A 23,716-nucleotide genomic window follows, 5' to 3' on the forward strand; every position below is an offset into this window, starting at 1 on the left:
GAAGCAATTTACACTCTAATTGCCTGTGGTTATCTGGGGACACTTCATTTAAACTCCATTTAACATCAATATTTTACTGTTAAAATAACTGATTGTGAAAAGTGTCAATCTTCAACCTGCGCTATGATTGGCTGATGCACACGTCAGTCATTATGTCCTTGCCACCTACTTCCGCCCATCTCCAAAGATTGAACAGTCTTCGATTGTTTATGTTACCAGCTCAGTAATTTGACATGTATTCTCAGGTATATTTAATTAAACTATATTTGCATATATGTCAGTATCCAAGCTGCCATTTGCTTGTCAGGAAGTGTGCTGCTAAGGTTAGCTAATGTCTTCGGCGGACGTTTTAACACAGCAATGTTGCCGACTGCTACTTGAGCTAGCTACCCAGCCAGTTGATGTTTAAACATGGCTTGCTACGGGACAGTCGTTACCTTCCCGCTGTAACAAGCCGTCCGTATGTTTATAGGTTGTGTGTTTGGCTGTTTGCGATGTTCCGAAGGAGTGACGGCAGGAGGGACGGCCGTTACTTTAAACATGACTTCTGAGTAACACTGCTACTGTCTCTACTCACGATGAACAGCGAGGAGGAGTTCTACGACGCCGAGACAGGTGAGGCAAGATGACCGCTGTTAAACCATCATTTTAATGACACCCAATACTTCACACTGCTTTCCATTAAAAGTAATAATGCTCATTTTTGGTTGACACTGGCATGGATATATCAATTTAACAACTGTGTATTGTTGTGGTTGTAGTTTGCATTTAATGTTTAGAACTAGCGATGGTCGAGTATCGATCGAGTCGTTCAAAACTCAAAACTCGTTCAAAACCTCGTTCAGTTTTTTACTGAACGAGGACTCGCGGGTATTCGTCTTTGTTAACTCGTTCACTTACCCTACTGCCGCTAGCTAAATTAAAAAGGAAAACAGGGCATTAATTGTGCAACTATTACTCTGACTTTATTTGTATACATTTAATAACCCTGTGGATCATTTCTCCTTTCCACTTCCTGTTCCTGTCTGAGCTGCTAATGCCGAACCAAACACTAGAAGAACGCAGAAACTCGCGAATCTAGACTTACAAGACTCACTCGCCAGCACCGACATGAAGTGAATCGTGTACGGGCTCACAGGTTCATTGAGTCAGGAAGGTGGACTTGTTGAGCATGTGTGAGTTTCTCGGGGACGTAGACGTCGCATTGAGCGCTGAATCATACGTCGACGTCACCGCCATATTGGATGTGGCAAGAACGAACAGGGATGATGTCAAATGTATGTTCTTCATGTACCAACCGGTTTCACAGTCCAAACAAAATCTCACGGGATTACCTTACACACGTAAGGCTGAAAAAATACATTTGATTGTATTTGCCCATTATAACATCATTTTACGAACAGAATTTGTTGACGTGGCCTAATGTTGTGGCATAATACACTAGGTCCCCAACTTACGAACACAACTGGTTCCAGACGACCGTTCTTATGTGGAATTGTTCTTAAGTAGGGGAAAAGTGAATATTACCTATTATATAGGTACTACATGTACGTGTATACATATACAGTATATGTGTATGTATGTAAATATGAGTTTGGATGCAGTAGTAATATTAAACAAGGATAATTAATGAAAAAAAACAATAATAAAAATGATATAATAATACGTTATGATAAATGTTATTTACCTTTGAAGAGGAGGGGCCGAGCATACGTCGTTGGTGGTGGTGGAGGAGGAGGAGTTATTGAAAAAAGGGACAAATCGTCGTTGTTAGACTCTTCTAAAAGAGGTAGTGTTCTGTGGGTGGTGTCGAATTAAGCAGCCTATTAACTCTTCATAAACTTTAATCACACGCTCTGTCCGGGTTGTATAATTTAGCTTTCCATTTAGCTTTATCTCCCCAGTCTTAACTCTTCCTCTGTAGGTCCCATGAGTTCTAACGCTGCCTCTGTCCCATTAGCAGTGTCATAGTGCCCTCTACTGGTCAAGCATGTACAGTAGCAGTATAAATACTGATTGAGCGACTACAAGGCAAAATAAAATAAAATATAGACCAGTCGGCTTGTGTTCGTATACGCGAATGTTCGCTAGTCGGGTGTTCGTAAGTTGGGGACCTAGTATACTGTGGCTCCTGTGGTGAAACCAGCCTCCAAAAACTTTGCAGAAAAGGCCTTTATTAAGTTTGGCCCATTTTCTTGCATTTGTTTAAAGGGGACCTATTATTCAAATTTTCGGGCCTTTCTATTGGGTTCTGGACTCCTCTAGAGCAGCTACACACGATAACCCCCACAGAAAGCTTTCTAGATCTTCCAGACTTTGCACCTTTTCCTGCAGTGTTTCCTGCCTCCTGCGCAAACGTTCTGTGTAATTTACCCCACCCCCGGCAACATATTGACTTTTAACTTTTATTAACTTTTCATCACTATTTGGAATAGTGTCATCCCTGTAGGTTCTACATATCCATTCATTTTTTATGCCACTGTTCCTCATTAGGGTCACGAGGGTATGCTGGAGGCTATCCCAGCTCACTTCGGGCAACAGGCGGGGTACGCCCTGGACTGGTCGCCAGCCAATCCCAGGCTTCTACATATTAACTCGCATATATACCAACCATTTCCTATTATAATCCAGTGTAGTTCTACCATGGTTGGTGAGTCTAAATTGCTCCTTGTGCACGAATGAAAATCTTCTCCTGCTCTCATCCTCCTCAGGGCTTGAGTCAGATGATTCCTTGGAAGTGAGTTTCAAGGATGCCCTGGTGTTTGACAGCAGTGATCAGGTGACTGATGGCTCTGCTGCAGAGCCGAATGCAGTGTGGCAGCGTAGGTGAGGAACCACACATGGCTCCCTAACAATTTTTCAATAAAATGATTGAATTCCTAATTTGTAACATGTCTTTTGAGGAGTTGGTTCCAGTTGTATTTACATGCATAGTTACATAGAAATTCATTTGTTAGTGTGATCTAAATTAAGTAATTATTTTTGGTTGAATTGTTTTTACCAGGAAAACCTTGCCTGCTGAAATGATTACCAGAAACAATTTCAGCGTGACAAGCATACTGAAGAAATGTATCGGCATGGTGAGTCTTATACTGTAACTGAGTTAAAAGAAAAGCTCATAACATAAAAAAATGTATTGCTTAAGTAATGGGCATTACACAATTCACAATTTGCACCATATATCCACATATTGCACCTTTTAGCCGTTCATTCATTTGTTTTTGTGTAATGAATGTCTACTGTGCCGTCACATTTTTTTTTCCAAGACCACAACCTCCTCCTACTTCTTTCTGTTTTTTTATTTACTTCGGCAAGAGGATGAGTTTGAAGTTTGTATTGTCTGTCTACTCCATTGAATAATAATAATGGATTTGATTTATATTGCACATTTTACAAGGTACACAAAGAGCTTCACAGTAAACACATTATTCCTTCACTCATCAGTGTAGCCACAGCTGCCCTGGGGTAGACTGATGGAAACGTGGCTGCCAATTTGTGCCACCAAACATTCACAGTCATACACCAGTGTGGGAAGTACTGGAGGCAATGTGGGTGAAGTGTCTTGCCTAAGGCACTTGGACAAGGACACAATAACAGTGACTGGGCTGGAGAATGGAATCGAACAACGTGCTCTACCTCCTGAACCCCTGCCACCCCACAATTTCCACTATTGAAATGAACTGAACGATACCGGTGTAATTATGGCACTCAACCAAGATTGGTTTCACTTTTGTTGTGCAAAACGGCAGTCGTTAAGATACAGTGAAGTGAGACAGTTGTTTGGGTGGACACACCCTATTAGTAATCCAATCAGTTGTAACAATGGTCATGGACGCACCTGGAACCAAGTCAAGTTTATTTGTTAGAGGCTAAATGATTACATCTTCTTGGAAGGGATGGAAGGACAGAATGTGGGGGAGAGGTGGTGTCACAGACCTCCCCCTCTGTTCAGAGATGTTTTTTCAACCTCGACGAAGATGGCTTCCCTCACTCCTCTTTCAAACCATCTGTCTTCTCTGTCCAGAATATGCACATTTTCGTCCCCAAAAGAGTGCTGTTTCTCTTCGAGGTGCAGGTAGACAGCTGAGTCTTCTCATTTTAACTCATGTGTCATCCACAGATACTGTATGTACTAATGGCTTGGTGGTTCAAGGTGTGTCCATGACCATTGTTACAACTGAATGGATTACTAGTAAGGGTGATTCCACCCAAACGACTGTCGTTGGTAGGCAGGGGCCTCGCTCCACGGTATTTTAAAGGGATAGTTCAAATTTTTTGACATGAAGTTGTATGACATCCCCATCAGCATTGTAGTCAAATAACAGCGACTTACTCCCCCACTTGCTCCAGTTCTGGTCAGTTTTCTGTGATGAAGAACGTAGTTGCTTAGTTGCTGGGGACAATTAAGTAAAGAGTTTGGCTTCTCAAAACAATATGCGATCAAAAGATTAAAACATTGGCATCACAAAAATGCCTTCTCAAAAAACTCAAACCTCACAAAACGCTTGGCGTTATATCTGTCTCCCACCGTATCCCTGCGCACTGTCGCCTGTGCATTCATGTGAATGTGACAAAGACACTGGCATTTTCTTCCGCTGTGGAACACATACAGTACGTAAACAAGATGGCCGCGGTGCTCCGTCGCGGAAGTAGATGCAATCATCTTCGTCAGATACACATGAATGGACAGGCGACAGTGTGCAGGAATATGGCGGGAGACAAATATATAACGGGAAGTGTTTTGTGAAGTCCGATTTTTTTTTGTGAGAAGGCATTTTTGTGATGCAAATATCTAGACTTTGAGAATGAACTGATGAACCATGCTTGGATGAGAGGCCAAATATCTTGTAAGACAATCACAACAGTCCAGCTGCCAACGATTCAATGCCCTGGGAATATTTGATTTGTTTCTGCATTTAAACTCATGGTCCATAGCTATTTTTAGTTTAGGAATCACATTTTTGCAGCATCATGTGGAACCAAAATAGCTTTAGTGAAATGGATACAGCTTTGCTTTTTGAGACATTGTAGCAAAACAATTTAGTAGACATATGCTGTGAAGTTTGCCTTTGTTTGTTCATGTTCCTTCATTTTATGTTGCTGCAGGAGCTGTCCAAAATAGCCATGCCTGTTGTGTTTAATGAGCCACTGAGCTTCCTTCAGAGAATCTCTGAGTACATGGAACACACACACCTCATCCGCAAAGCCTGTGGTTTGTCCAACTCTATAGACCGTATGCAGGTACGATGAAAATGCACTCCGGATTTTTTTTTTTTTTTTTTTTAGGTTTTACTCAGCTCAGCTTGTCTAAAGTTACGAGGTAAACTTTTTCATTACGTACACGGTGCATTTGACAAGACAGAGCTTTAAATGGCGTGTGTTGCGTCTGCTTGCATCTAATTTGGCTGGTGATATAAAGTCAGTTGGAAAACTTTGCTCGTAGTACTGAGCGCGGTGCTTTTGAAAAAACTACAGTGAACAAGGCTGACAGATTATTTCCATGTTTGCCATCACTGGATGTTTGCATGAATCACCCAGATCATGAATAATAAATAAATAATAAACAATAAATATAGCAACTTCTGATCAATCCATGTCAATGTCAGACTTCAAATAATGTACTGATTTTAAGCCCCACCCATTTTCAGTTAAACCACAACCGCTTCCGTTTTTTTCGCCGCCCACTCAGAGTACAGATACAGATACGGATACAGATAATTTAGATGGGTGAACATATACAGATAGTGATGTACTCGCTCATCCCTAGTAAATATCCCATGTTAAAGCGCGGACACCTGCGGCTTATAGGCAAGTGCGGCTTATATATGTACACATTTTTTTTGTGTGCGGCTTATATTCAGGTGTGTTTAATAATCCGGAATTTCCGGTATGTCACTCTGTAAATTATGTTTGCGAAAATCTAATTATTGATACATGTCAGGCTGAATCGAAGTGAAATTTCCCATTGTTGAGCTAACACACTGTATGAAATGTAATCTTTAACTCTTTATGTCACCACAACAGATTGTTGCTGCCTTTGCTGTTTCAGCAGTAGCATCTCAATGGGAAAGGACTGGAAAACCATTTAATCCTTTACTGGGGGAGACTTTTGAACTCGTAAGGTACAGGTTTGCGTTTCATATGTTCAAAACTGCATCTTGGTCATGTAAATGATCGTTTTTGTTGTTGTTTTTTAAGAGAGGACGATGGCTACAGATTGATCTCAGAGCAGGTGAGCCACCATCCGCCCATTAGTGCCTTTCACGCAGAGTCTCTGAAGCAAGAGTTTGCTTTTCATGGATCCATTTACCCAAAACTCAAGTTCTGGGGCAAAAGTGTTGAGGCCGAGCCCAAAGGCACCATGACGCTGGAGTTACCGAAGTGAGAATTTGTGAATATACGCCTGCATGCTCACACACTCCCATTTGCTGCTGCATTTTCATTGCTTTTTGAATGTTAGAAAGTGGTATGCATGTGAGGATGCTTTCACTGTTATCTTTGGCCCCAGAATGAAACGTGCTTGAACTCTTATGTTGTTTGACTTTTAACTTTTCAAACTGCTGCAGTGACTTTTCACCAATATTGCCTCCCCACCAACAGTTTATGCAGCGAAGCGCATGCGTGCTGCAAGACCAGAAAGCAATTTTAAAACTCTCCTTATTTCTCAGTACTAATTATCCTTGGTATTTAAACTTCTATTGGGATGCTATTATACGCTATAATACATACATTAAGTAAATTAAACACTATTCAAGACACTGTGAATATCTTTCAGACATAAAGAAGCATACACATGGACAAACCCAATGTGCTGTGTACATAACGTCATCTTAGGAAAGCTTTGGATCGAGCAATACGGGACAGTAGAGATTGTAAACCACAGGTATGGTGACAAATATTTTGCTGTAAGATTGAAAGAATTGTAGATAGCAAGCTTCTGACGTTGTCATTATGACAATAATTCAGCACGGGAGATAAGTGTGTGTTGAACTTCAAACCATGTGGCATGTTTGGGAAAGAGCTGCACAAAGTGGAAGGTCACATACAAGATAGCAGGTAAGATGAAAACACATTTGTCAGTTATCCACAAAAATCTGTTACTGCGTCTTATATGTGTCCCTCCTGTTTCTGAACCAGTAAGAAGAAACGGAGTGTGATTTACGGAAAGTGGACCGAGTGCATGTACAGCGTGGACCCCAAGGTTTATGAAGCACACAAGTCTGACAAGAAGGCGGGAGCAGACTCAAAGAAGCTGAGACAGGTGAGTGCTGTTTTCAATCTCAGCTTGTTACATGGAACAACACCACCTTCAAGAAGGATTTGAGAAGAAGATTGCTGAAATTGCTTTGCTTTCTTTGCCAAAACAATAACATGTGCATGTGAAGTGTTGGCTAATGAGTTACGGATCAAACAGGTCTGATGAATCAGGTTATTCCTTCAGATGTGTCTTATTTGTCTTTGAAATATCCTGTGAATTCATTTTTCTTTTCTTTCACAATAACATGCAGTGACAATAGTAGCAGGTAAGGTAAAACATTGTATTTGATATCTGTAGTGTGCTGCTGCTGTTGTCTAGTAAGAGTTATGTCCAAAGTGTAGTGTATGATTAGTTCATTGCCAGCACTAACCCATAATGCCTTGCAATGACATGCATCGTTGCTTGAGAGATGTGTCCAATTTGTGGCAACTGTAGTTCTGTGACACAGCTATTTGCATTATGCATTGTACTATGGGAACCAGCACTGTTTTTCCACACATGGCAGTGTTAGTTATTTGTTTGTATATACTGTATGTGTGTGTGCAGGAACATAGTTGTGAAGATGAGAATGCAGTTCTAGAGACTGTTACTGTTATACCAGGAAGTGCCTTACTGTGGAGGATATCACCACGACCTGCTCACTCAGTACAGGTCGGCTTCCTCAGTGCATGTAGACAATTGTTTATTTTGTTTATACATTTGCATCACTTTGTACATTCCTTAGAGTACAATGTACTTTCAGTCACGTGTATTCATGTGTACTCTCGTACAGATGTATAGCTTTACCAGCTTTGCCATGACACTAAACGAGCTGGAGCCTGGCATGGAGCAACTGTTGGCACCAACTGACTGTCGGCAAAGGCCCGACATCCGAGCCATGGAGAACGGAGACATAGGTACCATCCATCTACATCTTCAGGATGATGTTTGTGTGCTTCCACCCCCTTCTGCAGTCTGATGTCTGTGTATTTGCAGACACAGCAAGTGCAGAGAAAGAGCGTCTTGAGGAGAAGCAGAGGGTTGCACGTAGAGAGCGATCCAGGGACGAAGAGGAGTGGTCAACCAGGTATATCTGCACCGTCTAACTTTCAAGCCCACTAGTTTAACCTCATTCTGTCACATTAAGAACATGTTCTACATGATGTGGAGAAATGAGGCTTGAAAAGACAAGGTATTGCAAAGCAGTATAACCTCTAATCTAATTGTGTATATTAATTCAACACTGTGAGCAAATTGGTCTGTCTTATAACTTAGAATTTCTTATGTTGTCTTGGAAAAATAAAACTACCCAATACCTTTTAAGTTTGATGTGGCGCTCCGAAGTACAGTAGTTGATTGAGCTATGAAAGCTGTAAAAGTCTGAGGGGTCTTCACAGGTTACATAAGGGCTGCACAATGGATCTGAAATAAGTCTTCTTTGAGCAGGTGATTCAGAGGCTCTTACTGCCGCACTGACAAAGCATTCCAACAACATTTTGTTCATTCCCTTTCAGGTGGTTCCAGCTGGGAACAAACCCTCACACAGGAGCAGAGGACTGGCTGTACAAGGGCGGATACTTTGACAGGAACTACGCGGACTGTCCCAACATTTACTGACATAGGAAGATATTCTCACTTTATTTCTTTTGGCACCTCTTGATGGTAGCTTTTGAAGAGAAGATCATCATGTCAGCAACTGTGAATGCCGTCCACAGGAAAGGTTCGAGTAAGTTTACTTACTGTAGATGTTTATCATACGCCCACTACCCTCACCTTTTTGTATGCTCAACTTGTGTTGCTGATGATAACAGTAGTCCACATAGAGGAAATGTTACACACCTTTAAAGGGATTGAAACCACACAAAGCCCCTACTTCTGTTTTAGTTCAGGTACTAATCTATAATGTTACTTGTCGACACACCTCGCATGTGTATTGAGTTGCGTTCAAATATCAGGGGTTAAGTAAACACATGCGCTACTTTTCTATAAACTAAGAGCATTAAAAGCGTATTTTAGTCCACTCTAAACACATCAAGTTTTTCTGTCAGTTGTAGGAAACAGAAAAGAAAGCTGCTTATGCTCAAGTTTACTTGCACAAGAAATTATGTTGTCGGTGCATTTTATTGTTTTCCTCGGTATCTCAGATAAGGTGTAGAATATTTGGTGGATGTATCGTCATCAAGCTGGTCTTTTACACCTGTTAAAGCCATACAATGTTTTCTGCACTGAGGTAAAAAAAATACTGTAAATGTATTCCCATAGTACTTCAAAGCAAAGGGAGTCTGAGCATTTTAAGTTGAACAGAAAGCTGTGACTTTTTTTGCCTTTAATCTTCAAACAAGAACCGTTAATTCCGACATGGGAGAGAAGATTTGTCTTTTTCTTCCGACAACAAAGCCCTGTGTTCAGAGCAGCGTCCAGACCTATGCAAAGTGATCTATCCAGTCTACCCTCGTGAAATGTGAAAAATGTAAACTCACTTAATTCCTGTTGCGCTTACAGTCGACGTGTGATTGCGGACTACAGTCATCACCGAATGAGCATTTATGTAATGTGATGCATTATGTGTTCCTTTTGTTGCTGAGCACTAACCTTGCATAAAACTGCACAGTAGAAACCTCACTGTCCTATGCACATATATAATGAAGCATCATCCTACATGCTCCCAGATGCTTACTTGAGTTCCAAGCACTTTCAACCCTGCAGACATTAAAGGTGCAGGATTCCTATGTTAATGAGTCAATTATCTATTTGAGAATGTTTATATTGTCTGTTCAGTGCTCATCCCTCTTCAGCGAGTTACATCCATGTAGAAAGCAGGTCTACTTAAAAATACAATAAAATATGGGCTATTAAAACTTGTTTGATTTGTCTTCTCTGTATAATCAAATAAAATTGTAAGAAAGATATATGTGGCATACATTTATTAACTAATAATTATTAATCACAACATCAGGCAAAGAAAACATTTGTGTTTTTGTTTAAAAAAAATGTTGGAATGTAATTGATTAATTTTATCAGATATAAGTTATAAGATCTGGAAGATGTGGATTTGCCTGGGCATCTGTGTGGAGTTTGCATGTTCTCCCCATGCATGCTTGGGTTTTCTTTGGGTACCCACATGTTAAAAAACATGCAGGTTAATTGGCGATTCTAAAGTGTCAATACTGTAAGTGTGCATGTGACTGTGAATGGTTGTTTGTCTATACAGTATGTGGCCTGCGGTTGATTGGCTGATTGACCCAGTCAAGGGTGTACCCCTCGTGTCGCCCTAAATCAAATGGGGTTGGCTCCCTAGTGAGGATTAAGCAGCATAGAAAGTGAATGGATAAGTTATTATACATCTTACGAATTAAATAGTTGAAAAGTGCAGTTTGGTAAAGTGGTACTAAAAATGACTTCACTGTGTTTGCGGCAAGGTGAAGTGCGATCTCTACCAAACTTGACGTCAGTTAAAACCAAGATCTATGACAAATATTTCGACCAATCACAGCGAAGCACGTGATCTTGTAATCCAATCATCGTCATCCTCCAGACCAACTGCTTTTCCGTTTGATAACGCGGTGAACCGTAAGTACAAAACTCTTAGATATGAAATATTTGTTTCGGTTTTAATGAAGTAATTTGGTGTTAGTGCATGCCTAAACTGTGTTCGTAGTACACATGTCCAATAACCGCTGTAAACTGTGAGAACAGGCGTCTGGCTACAAGATGCGGTGTCATCTAGTAGCAGCAGGAAAACAACCAGAATATTAGAGAACAAGCAAGGCTGTTTGCGAAACCAGCCGAATTCAGACATTTTTGTACAGAAATCACTTAGACAGTAATCGGAACAAAGCGTGTTTTAGTCAGACTTTTAATATCCTGCTTCATCTTGTGTCCCCTGCAGTAAGTAGTCCGTCTCATCATGGCCTCTGGAGCTTTGTTCCCCAGCATGGTGTCTGGGTCCCGTGGTTCATCCAGCAAGTACCTGGTGGAGTTCAGAGCTGGTAAAATGACCATGAAGGGCAGCACTGTGACCCCTGACAAGCGCAAAGGTCAGGTGTACATCCAGCAGACTGATGACTCCCTCATCCACTTCTGCTGGAAGGACCGCACCACAGGGAATGTGGATGATGTAAGTATACCATATTGGCATGTCTGTTTAATCTTGACAGTTGCCATGTCCTCATGCAGGACCTGATCATCTTCCCTGATGACTGTGAGTTCAAACGGGTCAACCAGTGCACCACTGGACGTGTTTATGTTCTGAAGTTCAAAGCTGGCTCCAAAAGACTTTTCTTCTGGATGCAGGTATGCTGACCAGCCTGCATCATATATACACACACGTAATGGTTGGTCAAAGGCAAACCAGTGCTCAAAGAATGCCTCTCCATTTTGTCAGCAAGGCATCCTGTTCACAAACTGCAGACTACAAAATGTTTTTTTCCCTCTGATTTCAGGAGCCCAAGACTGACAAGGATGAGGAGTATTGCCGTAAAGTGAATGAATATCTCAATAACCCGCCCATTCCTGGTGCTCTTGGGAGCGGCGGCAGTGGAGGACATGATCTGTCTGCCCTGGGAGGTACCAGACATGAGTTTAACTATTGTGGAACAGTATTAAAAGGAAATGTAACTTAGTGTGCAGTCAGCTTTGCAACCCTGTTCACCGAGAACTTAATGATTTTTCCGGCCTCCATATATTGCTATGTGCATGCGTGTCTGTTTTCCCTCCTCTCTTGCCTCCAAGCAGCAGGAGGAGGGTTCACTCTGTGCATTGGTTTCAGTACCTTGGCACGTTTGTTCCGTAGAACAACTGCATGAACGGAGTGCGCGCGTTTGTCACCCGTCGTCTCGTCTCGTCACACCCCTACTACTTACTGACCTTTGTAACCCTAATTGTTACATCTTCTGCTCTCATGTGAAGGTGAGGGTGGTCTACAGAGCCTTCTGGGAAATATGAGCCACAACCAGCTCATGCAGCTGATTGGACCAACTGGACTTGGTGGCATTGGTAAGTCTGATTTTAATGAAGTGATGCCAGTCAATGACAGTGAATTATTTTGTGATTTTAAGATGATTAATGTAGATGTTCCTCACACTCACAGGGGGTCTTGGAGCACTAGCTGGGCCAGGTTTAGCCAACCTCCTGGGCAGCAGTAGCAGTGTTCCCACTGCGAGCAACTCCTCCACAAGGTATCGTACCATCATTAGTTTTTGCTATTTGAGATATCATCTTTCTCTTATACTGTACACGTTTGGGGTTGTTGTTTCTCTCTTTTCAGCCCGTCTACTGTCGTCACCCCCACGTCTACCTCTGTTACCAGTCGAATTGGCTCCTCCCAGTCTTCCACCACACCCGTCAATCCCTCCACTACCTCAGCCGCCTCCCCGCCTGCTAGCACCCCTCCTACCCCTGCTGTGCCTACTGTAGCGGCGGCAGCTGCGGCGGCGGCAGGAAGCCCTACGCAACCCATCCAGCTGCGAGATCTGCAGAGCATCCTGGCAACCATGAACGTGCCTGCCAGCGGTACAGGAGGTGAGGTTGCGACTGCTAGATCTAAAAGTGGGAGAAACAACTGCCATTCATATGGCGATGTACTTAAACATGATCAACATGAACTGCAATAGTTGAGAATGAGAAATAAAGGTTCCTTGTATGAGGCAGGAATAGCAAGGAGACTAGTCCCACCCCCAAGCAATAATTCAGCATTGTTAATTTAGCATTGTGGATCATATTTTGTGGTGTTTTGTGCTCACAGATTTATTCTCTCACCATAACATTTAGGTGTTAGCTTAGCAGGTTTTAAAAGTGTTTTTCCTTTTTCTGAAGAAGCTGCACTTCCTCTGATGTCCTCTGGGAGGCTCGTCTCACAGTCTAAAAAAACACAGTGTAATATACAGTAAATTTGCTGATTAGTGTTGGTGACCATGTCCATCCCCATAGGATGCTGTTTTAATACTTGCAGCATGATGACACCCCATGTCTCAAAGCTTAAAGCAGTGAACAAATGCAGCAGATTTAAATCCATGCAGGATGGACTGTATTGTTGAGCTGGTACTCTCGTGTAATCAAAGCTGGAGGTCCAGTCAGTGTGAGTGCAGGGCAATCCAAAACTGTGGCATCATACAACTTGAGGTTGTGGTCCAAGATGTAATTCTGCTTTTACAGAGTTTTTTTTTTTTTTGCCCTGCTCTGACACACAAATATAATTTGATGTTTGTAAAAGCCACTTTGCTAAACCAAATCGTCGTATTTAGCATGAGATCCATCACCGAGCAGTGCTATTTGTTTCCCCACAGTGGACCTGGCCAGTGTCCTGACTCCAGAGGTGATGGCTCCCATTTTGGCCAACCCTGAGGTGCAGCAGAGGCTGACCCCCTTCCTGCCCACTGGAGAGTCTCTGCTTCAGAGCACAGAGGAGCTCCACAACACGCTCAGCTCACCACAGTTTCAGCAGGCAAAGTGTTATACTTACAAATATGTCCTTTTAGCAGGGGCCTGTGCAGCTCTCATTTGTTATTGTTAGCGTTGCGTTCACTCTAAATGTTTGGATTCATTTGCTGTCTGCAGGCTATGAGCATGTTCAGCAGCGCTCTGGCATCAGGGCAGTTGGGGCCTCTCATGAGCCAGTTTGGTTTGCCGGCAGAGGCTGTCGACGCTGCAAACAATGGAGGTCAGTGTGTTGCACACATTTCTTTATTGCTCCAAAACAAAAACTCGTGAGATTACAATGCATGCAAACAACCACAATCATGGAATTAGTGGTAGCATACAACCAAAGGCATGTAATCAAGTGCTGACCTAATTATGATCACAGCCAGGCTGTATGTAATTTTTGGTTACTTACTTAGTAGAAATGATGCAGTGCAAACTATAACCACAGCGATGAACAGTCTCCGTGTGTAAGCATGCAGGCGTTACAATTCATCGTCCCCAAAAAAACAAAATTATGAACATTTGACATTTTTACACAGATGTGGAGGCTTTTGCAAAAGCAATGGAGACTGAGACGACGTCCGAAGACGGCGGAGACTCCAAAGACAAAAAGGACGATGATGAGGACATGAGCTTGGACTAATAACCCTTCTGGAAAATATGTATTTATTTAGCTGTCACAGCTTTAACACATTTGAATAATAAATATATTACACAATGTTGCATGTCTGCAAGTGAGCAGTAAAAGGAAGAAACCACCAGATGTCATGAAGTTTATATAAAGTCATAACAGCAAACAATCTGCATTTAGTTGCTTTTAATTCACTCAACAATACAAAATGATTTCCTTAACTTGTTTTACACCGACATTCAGGAACATTTTCAGTAGTTTTACATATTTAGATGTTTACAGAAACACCACAACATCAGAAATGACTATTTCTTTAGTTTCCACTGAACAATCTGCACGACTGAAACATCAACAAGGTCACTGCCACTGGAGTTATAGGCACTTTTATACATCTGACATTGAGTTACAACACCATCTCCCCTTTGGAGCGCTGATGACTGTTCTTTGGGTTTGCTTTTACACGACAGCTAAAGATGTCACAAAGCAAAATTCCTGAGAAATAAAATATGTGCAAATGAGCCACACAGAGGAGTAAATCCCAGTGTGTTGCGTCAAACACACAATTCATAGTCATCCTTACAGGTAAACTCAGTTAAAGTGGAGATGAACATATTATAATATGAGCACAGAGCTGCCATGAGATACATGTCAAAATGTGACACATTTGTCACTATCTGCAATACCATGTTTATTCAAAAAGCTAAAACTGCATCAGTGTCACAGTGGGGTTAAAAAATCAACAGTATGAATCCTTGATTTAAAAAAAAATCTCTAGAAATGGCAAAAGGTGCAGAATCCAAAAAGAGCACAGTTCAGAACTCACTAAAGTTCAACCACAAAAACATCAAAATGAAGCACATAAATGTGCTTGTGATTTGTCTCTAATGTAGAGCTCAGGACTAAAGCGACATGGTCACACGCACAAACGCTATACAGTAAACTCCACACACCAGAGAAATACAGAAATAATAAATAACACCCAACCATAATGTCTACAGTGTGCTCCAGTCTAGCCTTGCTGCACCAGTCGGCGGTAGTGTGGCATGACCTTGCTCTCAGGCAAGTAGAGTCCCATCTCCAAGGCAACCAGCACCAGGAACTCCAGAGGAACCAACTCCCGTCTGCTTACACGGAAACGCTCCTCCAGCTTCTGCTCAGGATAGCAGGAGTACAAGGAAGGCATGTGATAGTGTGGTTAACGTTGTTGCAACATGAATCACTTCTCTGATGGGGAAATATTTTCCTATTACATGGCAGGTTCTCTTCAGTTGTGTCTCCACTACTGTAGATCATGAATAATGAAAAATGTGTTTGCGGTATGCAGGTGGTCCTCAGGTTACGCAGGAGTTCCGTTCGTAGACTGTGATGCAAGTCACGTTTTGGTGTAAGTTGGATCTTACATCTAAATTCTACCTAAATAGTTAATATAGGTATATACAGGTATAAAGCACAAGCAACCTTTCCATGTCAATAAGACTACTACAGTGCCTAGTCATTACTGTCGCTATTGGAGGAACAGCGTGTGAAAATGTCACATGTCATGACTGTGTGGCTGTGTGCAGGGAGGACAGTTGAGTTTTCTGATGTTGTTCTGGTGTGGTTCGGCTGACAGTAACTGTTTTGTATTTGCAATTTCGAGATTGTCTATCGACCGCCTCCTCGTCGTCCTTACAAAGTCCGGGAAGACGTTACAATACGATCTTTATCCTTAATTATGGTCGCGACAGTCAGGTGTTGAGTAGCGTGGCTGTGCATCAGCTGCACATAGTGTACTGCACTGTGACTAGTTCTTGACTGAGTCTCATGTTTACCAACCAAAATTACAGTTTTAATTCATTTATGGGAGCACATACGTAACCACGAAGCACCGAAACTCAAGACAGCCGTAAACCGAGGACCACCTGTATTTGGCAAGCAGAGGGAATAAGGTAAATACATGTTATACAGGGATGTTTTCCGCAGTGTAGAACAGTGGTCCCCAACCCGCGGGCCGGTACCGGGCCGTGGGTCATTTGGTACCAGGCCGCACAGAAAGGAAAAATCATTTCCATTATTTCATTTTTTTTATGTTTTATTTTGAAAAGTGGCCGGATTCTCTCTGTTACATCCGTTTCACTTGACGCATGTCCATTGTGCGTGTGCTAACTTTCTCTCGCCCCACAGATAGACTACTACTGTATTTTTACCATTTTTCTTTCACCTCATATTTGGTGTAAAATGCTGATACTATGTGGGAATGCATAAAGGTAAGTTTTGATGACTTATTGAGTAATAATGTGCACATTTGTCTCAAGTGAATTCATGCTAGCGCACTGCCTTTTCCCAAACAGCGATGTAATAATCTCTCTGGAAAAACTTGGCTGGAACTTGAACTGGTGGATGGTGGGTCTGCATTCATTTTGTGCTTTTAATTTGTTATGATTCATGTCTTTTGAGATTTGTAGGAACACAAGCCGGTCCGTGGGTCAAAAAAGGTTGGGGACCACCGGTATAGAACACTGGGGAGAACATCCCAGTTAGCATCCATAATTTGTGAAAAAGGATGGGGTGCCGCTTTGCGTCACATGACTCACGTCAATGAGCTGTTTGACTTCAGGTTTCCTCAGATCACTGCTGATCTTAGCTGCTAGCAGCACGCACGCCGCGGCCACCAGCTTCCTGTTCTGCTTGTTGAGGCGACCCTGCAGCACCAGCTTCTCAAAGTAAACGAACGCCATCGCTATGGTGACCGGCTGGAGAGCGCACTCCTCGCTCACGGCCCGCATCTCCCTCTTCAGGCTGACGCAGAGAAAAGATTGCATTTGCTCAATCGGAAAAAGAAAAAGGCCGAGGGGGAAGATGGATACCTTCTTATCTTGCTGAGTGTCAGCAGGATGTGTGGGAACTTCTCCTTGAAAGTCTCATTCATGTCCTTCTTCAGGTCTGATGGTTTTACATACTCGATAACAGTTGTCTGCAGGGACAAAACAAATGAGGACGTTGATCAGGAGGAGCCTGAAAGCACACATAGATCAGAATGTGGTTGTCTTGTCTCCATGTGTCTGATCCAGGGTGTACCCCGAGTCAGCTGCGATATACTCCAGCTTCAGGACAAGTGGTGTAGACAATGGATAGATGGATGCCAACGCTCACCACATATGATGCAAATGTCAGAACTCTCTTGTGTCTCCCGCAGGGCCACTGAGGGTCACTGAGCAGGTTGGGGTCATACTCTACCACCTCCTCGACACCTGAGAAGATATCAACAGAAGGAGAACCTGTGACATGTCTGAGGTCAGTCCAGTAGATATGATTTCACCCGCTGAAGTTCTACATACATGCTTCTTGTGCCACAGCGTTATTGAGGCGTGCAGGCGTAAAGTGCCTCAGACCGTTGCCACGAAAACGCATGGGCGGGGTCTGGGCCGTGCAGGTTTCTGGCATGCTGCTGCTCTTCTGTCTCATCAAGGCGTTAGTTGGATAGAGGAACTGAGCATATGACACAGTCTGACCAGGAAGAAAGAGACAACACATTAATGGAGCACTTTTTGTATCTCTCGCCGTTTATTCACACATACTTGGCCACATGCGTCCAGCTCCACGCCTTCCAGGGAGGGAAGCAGGTCAGCTGCCACCACAGAGGACTGCCTTCTCTGTGCCTCTTGTTTGGTATCACTGTTCACAGAGAATTACAAGTGTGTCATACTCTGCCCTACACTCTGCCTTTTCCCCCTGAGCACCCCGTGGGTCAACACAGCAGGATGATGAAACAGAAAAGAGGCGGTGGGTGCAAGGATGGGCAATGGGAGGGGGGGATGGGGGTGAGCAGGGTTTGCTATCTGTGTACCTGAGGTGAGATATGTCTCCATAGGGCAGTACTGAGAAAGCAGCATATAGCGACCGCTTGGCACAAATCAGCATGATCCTGCAGGACACAGCAAGTACAGGCACACACACAACAGATGGCCACATCAGTCGATGAGCTATCACTTTGTCACGGCAACAGCTAAGTCGCCAACACTGTCTAAACAGCGATCAGTAGCTTTAACAAAATGATGTGAGAATACCACAACCTCATCAATAATACAATCAATTGTTTATCAATAAGGGGCAGTTTCCGTCTTCAAGCAATGAAGGCACAATGGAATTCGTTAGTGGCCAACCACCAGCAGAGGGAGCAAGTCATTCAGGCTCAGCTAGCCAAGAAACATAAACAGGAAGCACAAACATGTTCCGTAGCATATACAGCAACATGTATTGCACACCTACAGCTTTGGTATGTTTACTGCTGGACTCACTGTCGTTAAACTGCCTTCACATGTTGGCATGCTCCCAATCAGTAGGATGAAGCCACTTTATTTTGTTACAGTTTGGCCATGTATTGAAATGAGAAAACGTACGCTGTTCTACTCGGTCATTGTTGTTGGCTGACTATTTAAAAAGGAACTGTGTGCCATTTCCAAAGGCCCTAAAAACTGCCATTAAGCCTCTTCTGAAGAAGAGCGGCCTTGATGCCACAGTACTGAACAACTATTGGACCCTGCCATTCTTGGGAAAACTCTTAGAAAAGGTTGTATACCAACAGCGTACTGACTTTGTCCTCTCTAGCAATGTCTTTGATACTTTCCAATCAGGCTTGAGGCCCCACCACAGCACTGAGACAGCTCTGATCAAGGTGACAAATGATATCCATCTCAACACAGATGCAGGCAAAGTCTCACTTTTAGTTCTGCTGGACCTGAGCGCTGCCTTTGACACAGTTGACCGTGTGATCTTATTACAGAGGTTACAAAACTGGGTGGGAATCTCTGGTCCTGCTCTAAACTGGATCAAGTCCTATCTGGAGGACGGGAAGTACTTTGTTGGAATTGGTAACTGTGTCTCAGAACAAATGGCTATGACCTGTGGAGTTCCCCAGGGGTCAATCCTGGGACCCCTATAGTTCAATCTGTACATGGTTCCCTTAGGCCAGCTAATACACAGCTGCAATGCGTCCTACCACAACCATGCAGATGACACTCAGATCTACGTGTCCCTGACGGCAGGTGAACATGGCCCTGCAGATTTACTTTGTCACTGCATCAAACATAAGTGTGTGGATGCAAAACAACTTTCTCCAGCTAAACTCAGACAACTGAAATCATTCTCTGTGGCCCACAGAATCTTAGTCTACGTTCACACTAGGGGTGTAACCATTCTTTTTAATAACGATGCGATTCGTATCACGATTCGTGGTTGCCGATACGATTCAGGGACAATATGGGTTCATTTAGAACGATACGATCCAAAACAATTCAGTAATTTTAAATTGAGTCAGTACCTTTTTAGCCAACATTTCAACCTGTGTGACTGACAGTGCAGGTGAAGTTTCCGAGAGTCCCGTTGTTTTTTGTAAGGGAATCAGGTATAAATTATTAATAATGCTGACATACTTAAGAATAAATTCTTAAGGAGTACAAAAAATTAGTTAAAAATTAAATACAAAATCAGGATGAACAGAGGGTGGTACAGCTAGCCATGATTCATTTTTTACTTTAAATAGTGCACTTTAAACCTGCACTTTGCACTCAGTGAGGGACATTATGCCAATTCCTCAGCAAATGAATGTGGTATGGTATCTTCAATTAGGTGTTTCTCACTTGTACGGGCCGATGGAAGCAGGGTTTTTTTGGGGCAGATAATCCTCCTGATCAGAGCGGCTATTTGAAAGAACGGTGCAGCAACTAGCAAGAATACACTGACAAACATTTTGTAGTGCACACATGTTAGGAATGTTAAAAAATTTTGAAATATGTAAAATCCAGTCTGTGATTAATTCTGTCTGATAAAAAAATGACAAGACAAGACAAAATCTGTAATCGACCCACCGACATTGGCAAGTACAACCGTACTACAAAATATATCATAACTTAGGCTTAGGCTTTGTTTTAAATCCAATGCTTAATTTCCTAGCATTGATTCAATCGGTTTATTACCTTTTAAACTATGTTAGATGGATATGTCGTCCTGAATGGAAACTTGAGAACCTAGATTGATGTAGTTGAATTGTAAATATAAATCGATGCATCGATGGAGTGAATGAAATGTTACACCCCTAGTTCACACCGATGGGTATGATGCCCAATACCACATAAAAAAATTGTATTTAAACAAAAAAAAAAATCAGAATTTTTATGTGATCGTTCACATTACTAAAAAGATGTGGCTTTCTAATGTGAATGAAAATGAATTATAAATAATAATAAATATAATTAATAATAAATAAATACTAAAAACAAGCATGACAGAACAATAAATATAATCAAGACTCTTCTGCCTTATATTTAGCAAACATCAACTGCTTGTATTGTTTCTTGAATTCGCTCGCCTTGGTACATTGTTTGTTTGAGTTCCTTACCCAATCCATTCCATAATTTTAATTCCGCATACTGAAATGCTGTGGGTTGTTCTCGCATAGAAGTGTTTTACGTTTAATTTTAAAACACTTATCATAAGATCTAAGATCATATTTCTCTTCTCTTATAGGGAAGTACTGTATGATGTTTTTGGGTAACAAGTTATTGTTAACTTTATGCATTATTTTAGCAGTTTGAAAATTTATTAAATCAGCAGATTTTAATATCTGTGATTTTAAAAATAAAGGGTTTGTAAGTCCTCCGTACTTGGCATTATGAATTATCCTCACCGATCTTTTTTGCAGTACATGGAGTTAGTGAAGATTGCTTTTATAATTATTGCCCCATATCTCCACACAGTAAGTTAGATATGGAGAAATCAATAAATCAATAACATCAGCACCTTTTTACCACCTAAAACACATTCCCGAAATCAAGGGAATAGTGTCTAAGCCAGATTTAGAGAGACTAATCCATGCCTTTATCTCCAGCAGGCTAGACTACTGTAACAGCCTTCTCACTGGGCTCTCTAAACAAACTGTAAAACAGCTGCAGTACATCCAGAATGCTGCTGCTCGAGTCCTGACTAGAACCAGCAAATATGACCATATTAGTCCAGCACTCAGGTCTCTGCACTGGCTTCCTGTCGCTCAGAGAACAGACTTTCAAACAGCTCTGCTTGTGTACAAGTCTTTTTATGGTCTTGCGCCAACGTACATCTCTGACATGTTTAGAGCCACATGAACCATCTCGAGTTCTGAGAAGCTCAGAGAGTGGTCTCCTGCGGGTTGCCCAGAATCAGGACTAAAAACTGTCAGGCTGCGTTTCAGTTTTATGCTGCCAAAATCTGAAACAGTCTTCCAGAAGTTGTGCAACAATCCTCAACTTTGCCAATGTTCAAATACAGGCTGAAAACGCTTCTATTTTAACTCTGTTTTTTAAATTTTAATTTTAATTTTTTAATTCATTTTACATATTTTTGTTTTATGGAATGAATTATGGAATTTTATGTAATGATTTTAGAATGATTTTATGTTTCATGGAATGATGTTATGAAGCGATTTTAGCCTTCTTTTCTGCAAAGCACTTTGAATTACCTTGTGTACAAATTGTGCTCTATAAATAAACTTGCCTTGCCTCTGCAGCGGGTACCTCGACTCTCGTGTGTGTGCAGGCACTACGATATGTGTGTCAATACCAAAACCGTGTAGAGACAGTCATGAACACCAGTTATTTTATTCGGGCCCAACAAAAATTTACGGCAATTATGCAGTTTAACTCGTAATTTTAAAAAATTGACATTTTTTGCACACTGTGTTCTTTTAAACCACTATTGGGATGGTAACATGCTAACAGGGGTGGTGTTCTTATATTTTTGGGTTAAAAAAATGTAATCTTGCGTCAGTTAAATAAAGTCCCTTTAAGACAATGGGAAGAACATAATTTCTTTTTAGAATACTACCACTACACATGTGGAAACCTCCAATAAATTGTACCCATGGTAGCATTTCCATCAAATTTTTTTTTAAAAACTAATCCTGGAAAAGCCTGCTTGCTTATGAAACCCTGACAGCTTTACATCAACGCCAAGGCCAACATCATCTGAGCGACAACACAGACACGAAAGTGAGACGTGAGGGTCGACATGGCATTGCTACGCCCTCTTAAGCAGATGCCAGCACAAAACGGTGAAATGGTGACAAATGCAGATGGTTTGACAGATACATACTGGAATGAATACAATAAGACATGTTTGCCAGCGGCCACAGAGTAATCATTTACTAATCACACACCCTTGTGCCATGAAACCATGACATATTTCAGGCAAACCTAATAGCTGCAGGAGGTTAAGTTACTGTTGAAAACAGGGTGTAACATGTCTTCACGGAACCTCTTTGGGCTCTTGTAAGGCACACAAGGGTGATTAAATGCACACAAGAAATCCCCATCCAGCAGCTGCAATAATATTGCTCTGCAGGATGAATTGACTTGCTTCACTCAGATAAGCAGCTTATCAGAACAACACCTCCAGGTGATGTTGCAAGTGGATGCCAAAATAGAGCAGCTTGTTGCACTTTCTGTTTGTCTGATGGTTAACTCTTGAATGAAGTCATTTTTGTGAAGTTCCCTGCTGTGTACTTTGTTAGTGTGTTCACCTCACCTACATCCCCTGGTGTCATACTGCCTCATGTTCTTGATGAAGTGGACCTTCTTTGGCCCCTTGGGTCCAGGAGAACCAGACACATTCCTCAATCTATGAGATCATTAAAATTGGTAAAACATCAAATAACCAACAATAAGCTTTTCTTAAGTGTCATTACATCACATGTATTTGAGCATATGACCAAACACATGACTTGTTATGAGAAAGGAACATTTATGCATAAGCAGTGTTAAAAGTAAAAACATGCAGCCTCACAATAGTGTTAATCGGACGACGCTGTGGAGGCACCGACCTGGGTCGAGAATCCAGAGAAGAGACGACCGGCAGAGGGCTCAGTGCGGGGGTTGACCTGCCTCGGGAGGAGGTCTGCTGCTGCCCGCCGGTAAAGGGGGACAGAGGGGTGTCTGGGCTCTCAACTGTAACACCACCCTCGAAAAACACCTCGTTGGTACCGATGACAGCTGCCTCGGCAGACCTCACTGTAGGACTGAGGACTCCAGCGAAACTGGAGAAAGAGCTTCCAGCCGACGGAGCGGTGTCTGTCACCTGCGACACTGACCCTTGGCTATCTGGCGGAGGGGACGTGAGAGCTGCGGCGGCGTCCCCGAGTCGCTGTTCCTCTGTGCTTTTTCGATTAGTATTTTCATCGTTAAAGCGATACTGAGGCCGTCCGTCGAGTGAGATATTGTTGAGAAACAACAGAGCCGCCTGTCTCCTTTTGGAGTCTTTGGTTCTCCTTCGCTGCTCTCGGTGTGTTTTGGCTGGTTTGCTGCTGCTGCCAATCGACTGAAGACCACATATAGCTGTCGCCATTCTACTTTGAAATGTGGCTATTGGCAGTAGAGAAAAGGAAACCATACCACAAAAATAGCCCCGCCTCTCTGCCGAAT

General features: G+C 42.3%; 3 protein-coding genes across 4 annotated transcripts; 2 read left to right on the plus strand and 1 right to left on the minus strand.

Moving 5' to 3' along the window:
* The first annotated feature begins 153 nt into the window (after positions 1-153).
* On the plus strand, positions 154-10,111 carry LOC129192086 (oxysterol-binding protein-related protein 2-like). Its single transcript, XM_054795621.1, has 14 exons — positions 154-245; positions 473-615; positions 2,712-2,826; positions 3,005-3,080; positions 5,107-5,241; positions 6,025-6,122; positions 6,199-6,381; positions 6,776-6,883; positions 6,967-7,056; positions 7,138-7,261; positions 7,805-7,909; positions 8,031-8,154; positions 8,234-8,324; positions 8,752-10,111. The coding sequence occupies exons 2-14, from the start codon at positions 579-581 to the stop codon at positions 8,852-8,854; spliced, it is 1,389 nt and encodes a 462-aa protein (XP_054651596.1). The 5' UTR covers positions 154-245; positions 473-578; the 3' UTR covers positions 8,855-10,111.
* Positions 10,112-10,759: 648 nt separating this feature from the next.
* Positions 10,760-14,473, plus strand: LOC129190975 (proteasomal ubiquitin receptor ADRM1-like). The gene is made up of 10 exons (XM_054793839.1): positions 10,760-10,807; positions 11,127-11,354; positions 11,414-11,530; positions 11,680-11,803; positions 12,146-12,232; positions 12,327-12,414; positions 12,504-12,757; positions 13,522-13,679; positions 13,793-13,895; positions 14,197-14,473. Exons 2-10 carry the CDS (start codon positions 11,145-11,147, stop codon positions 14,298-14,300), a joined length of 1,245 nt encoding a protein of 414 aa, XP_054649814.1. The 5' UTR covers positions 10,760-10,807; positions 11,127-11,144; the 3' UTR covers positions 14,301-14,473.
* cables2a (Cdk5 and Abl enzyme substrate 2a) lies at positions 13,947-23,689 on the minus strand. 2 transcript variants are annotated; one of them, XM_054793815.1, is made up of 9 exons: positions 23,119-23,689; positions 22,824-22,916; positions 18,115-18,192; positions 17,846-17,942; positions 17,606-17,774; positions 17,421-17,518; positions 17,135-17,241; positions 16,862-17,066; positions 13,947-15,438 (listed from the first exon to the last, which is right to left on the minus strand). In XM_054793815.1, exons 1-9 carry the CDS (start codon positions 23,682-23,684, stop codon positions 15,298-15,300), a joined length of 1,554 nt encoding a protein of 517 aa, XP_054649790.1. In that variant the 5' UTR covers positions 23,685-23,689; the 3' UTR covers positions 13,947-15,297. The 2 variants fall into 2 exon arrangements, with proteins under 2 accessions (XP_054649790.1, XP_054649801.1); XM_054793826.1 differs by lacking the exon at positions 18,115-18,192.
* Positions 23,690-23,716: the final 27 nt, after the last annotated feature.

Source organism: Dunckerocampus dactyliophorus, chromosome 1, assembly GCF_027744805.1.
Source record: "Dunckerocampus dactyliophorus isolate RoL2022-P2 chromosome 1, RoL_Ddac_1.1, whole genome shotgun sequence".
Classification (NCBI taxonomy): domain Eukaryota; kingdom Metazoa; phylum Chordata; class Actinopteri; order Syngnathiformes; family Syngnathidae; genus Dunckerocampus; species Dunckerocampus dactyliophorus.

Coding starts and splice junctions, on each gene's coding strand:
- cables2a (XM_054793815.1), bottom strand. CDS start 23,684: ATGGTTTCCTTTTCTCTACTGCCAATAGCCACATTTCAAAGTAGAATG. Junction 17,519..17,605: donor CGCTGTGGCACAAGAAGCAT/GTATGTAGAACT, acceptor ATATCTTCTCAG/GTGTCGAGGAGGTGGTAGAG. Junction 17,242..17,420: donor TGACATTTGCATCATATGTG/GTGAGCGTTGGC, acceptor TTGTCCCTGCAG/ACAACTGTTATCGAGTATGT.
- LOC129190975 (XM_054793839.1), top strand. CDS start 11,145: ATGGCCTCTGGAGCTTTGTTCCCCAGCATGGTGTCTGGGTCCCGTGGT. Junction 12,758..13,521: donor GCCTGCCAGCGGTACAGGAG/GTGAGGTTGCGA, acceptor GTTTCCCCACAG/TGGACCTGGCCAGTGTCCTG. Junction 13,680..13,792: donor GCTCACCACAGTTTCAGCAG/GCAAAGTGTTAT, acceptor TGCTGTCTGCAG/GCTATGAGCATGTTCAGCAG.
- LOC129192086 (XM_054795621.1), top strand. CDS start 579: ATGAACAGCGAGGAGGAGTTCTACGACGCCGAGACAG. Junction 2,827..3,004: donor AATGCAGTGTGGCAGCGTAG/GTGAGGAACCAC, acceptor TGTTTTTACCAG/GAAAACCTTGCCTGCTGAAA. Junction 5,242..6,024: donor ACTCTATAGACCGTATGCAG/GTACGATGAAAA, acceptor TCACCACAACAG/ATTGTTGCTGCCTTTGCTGT.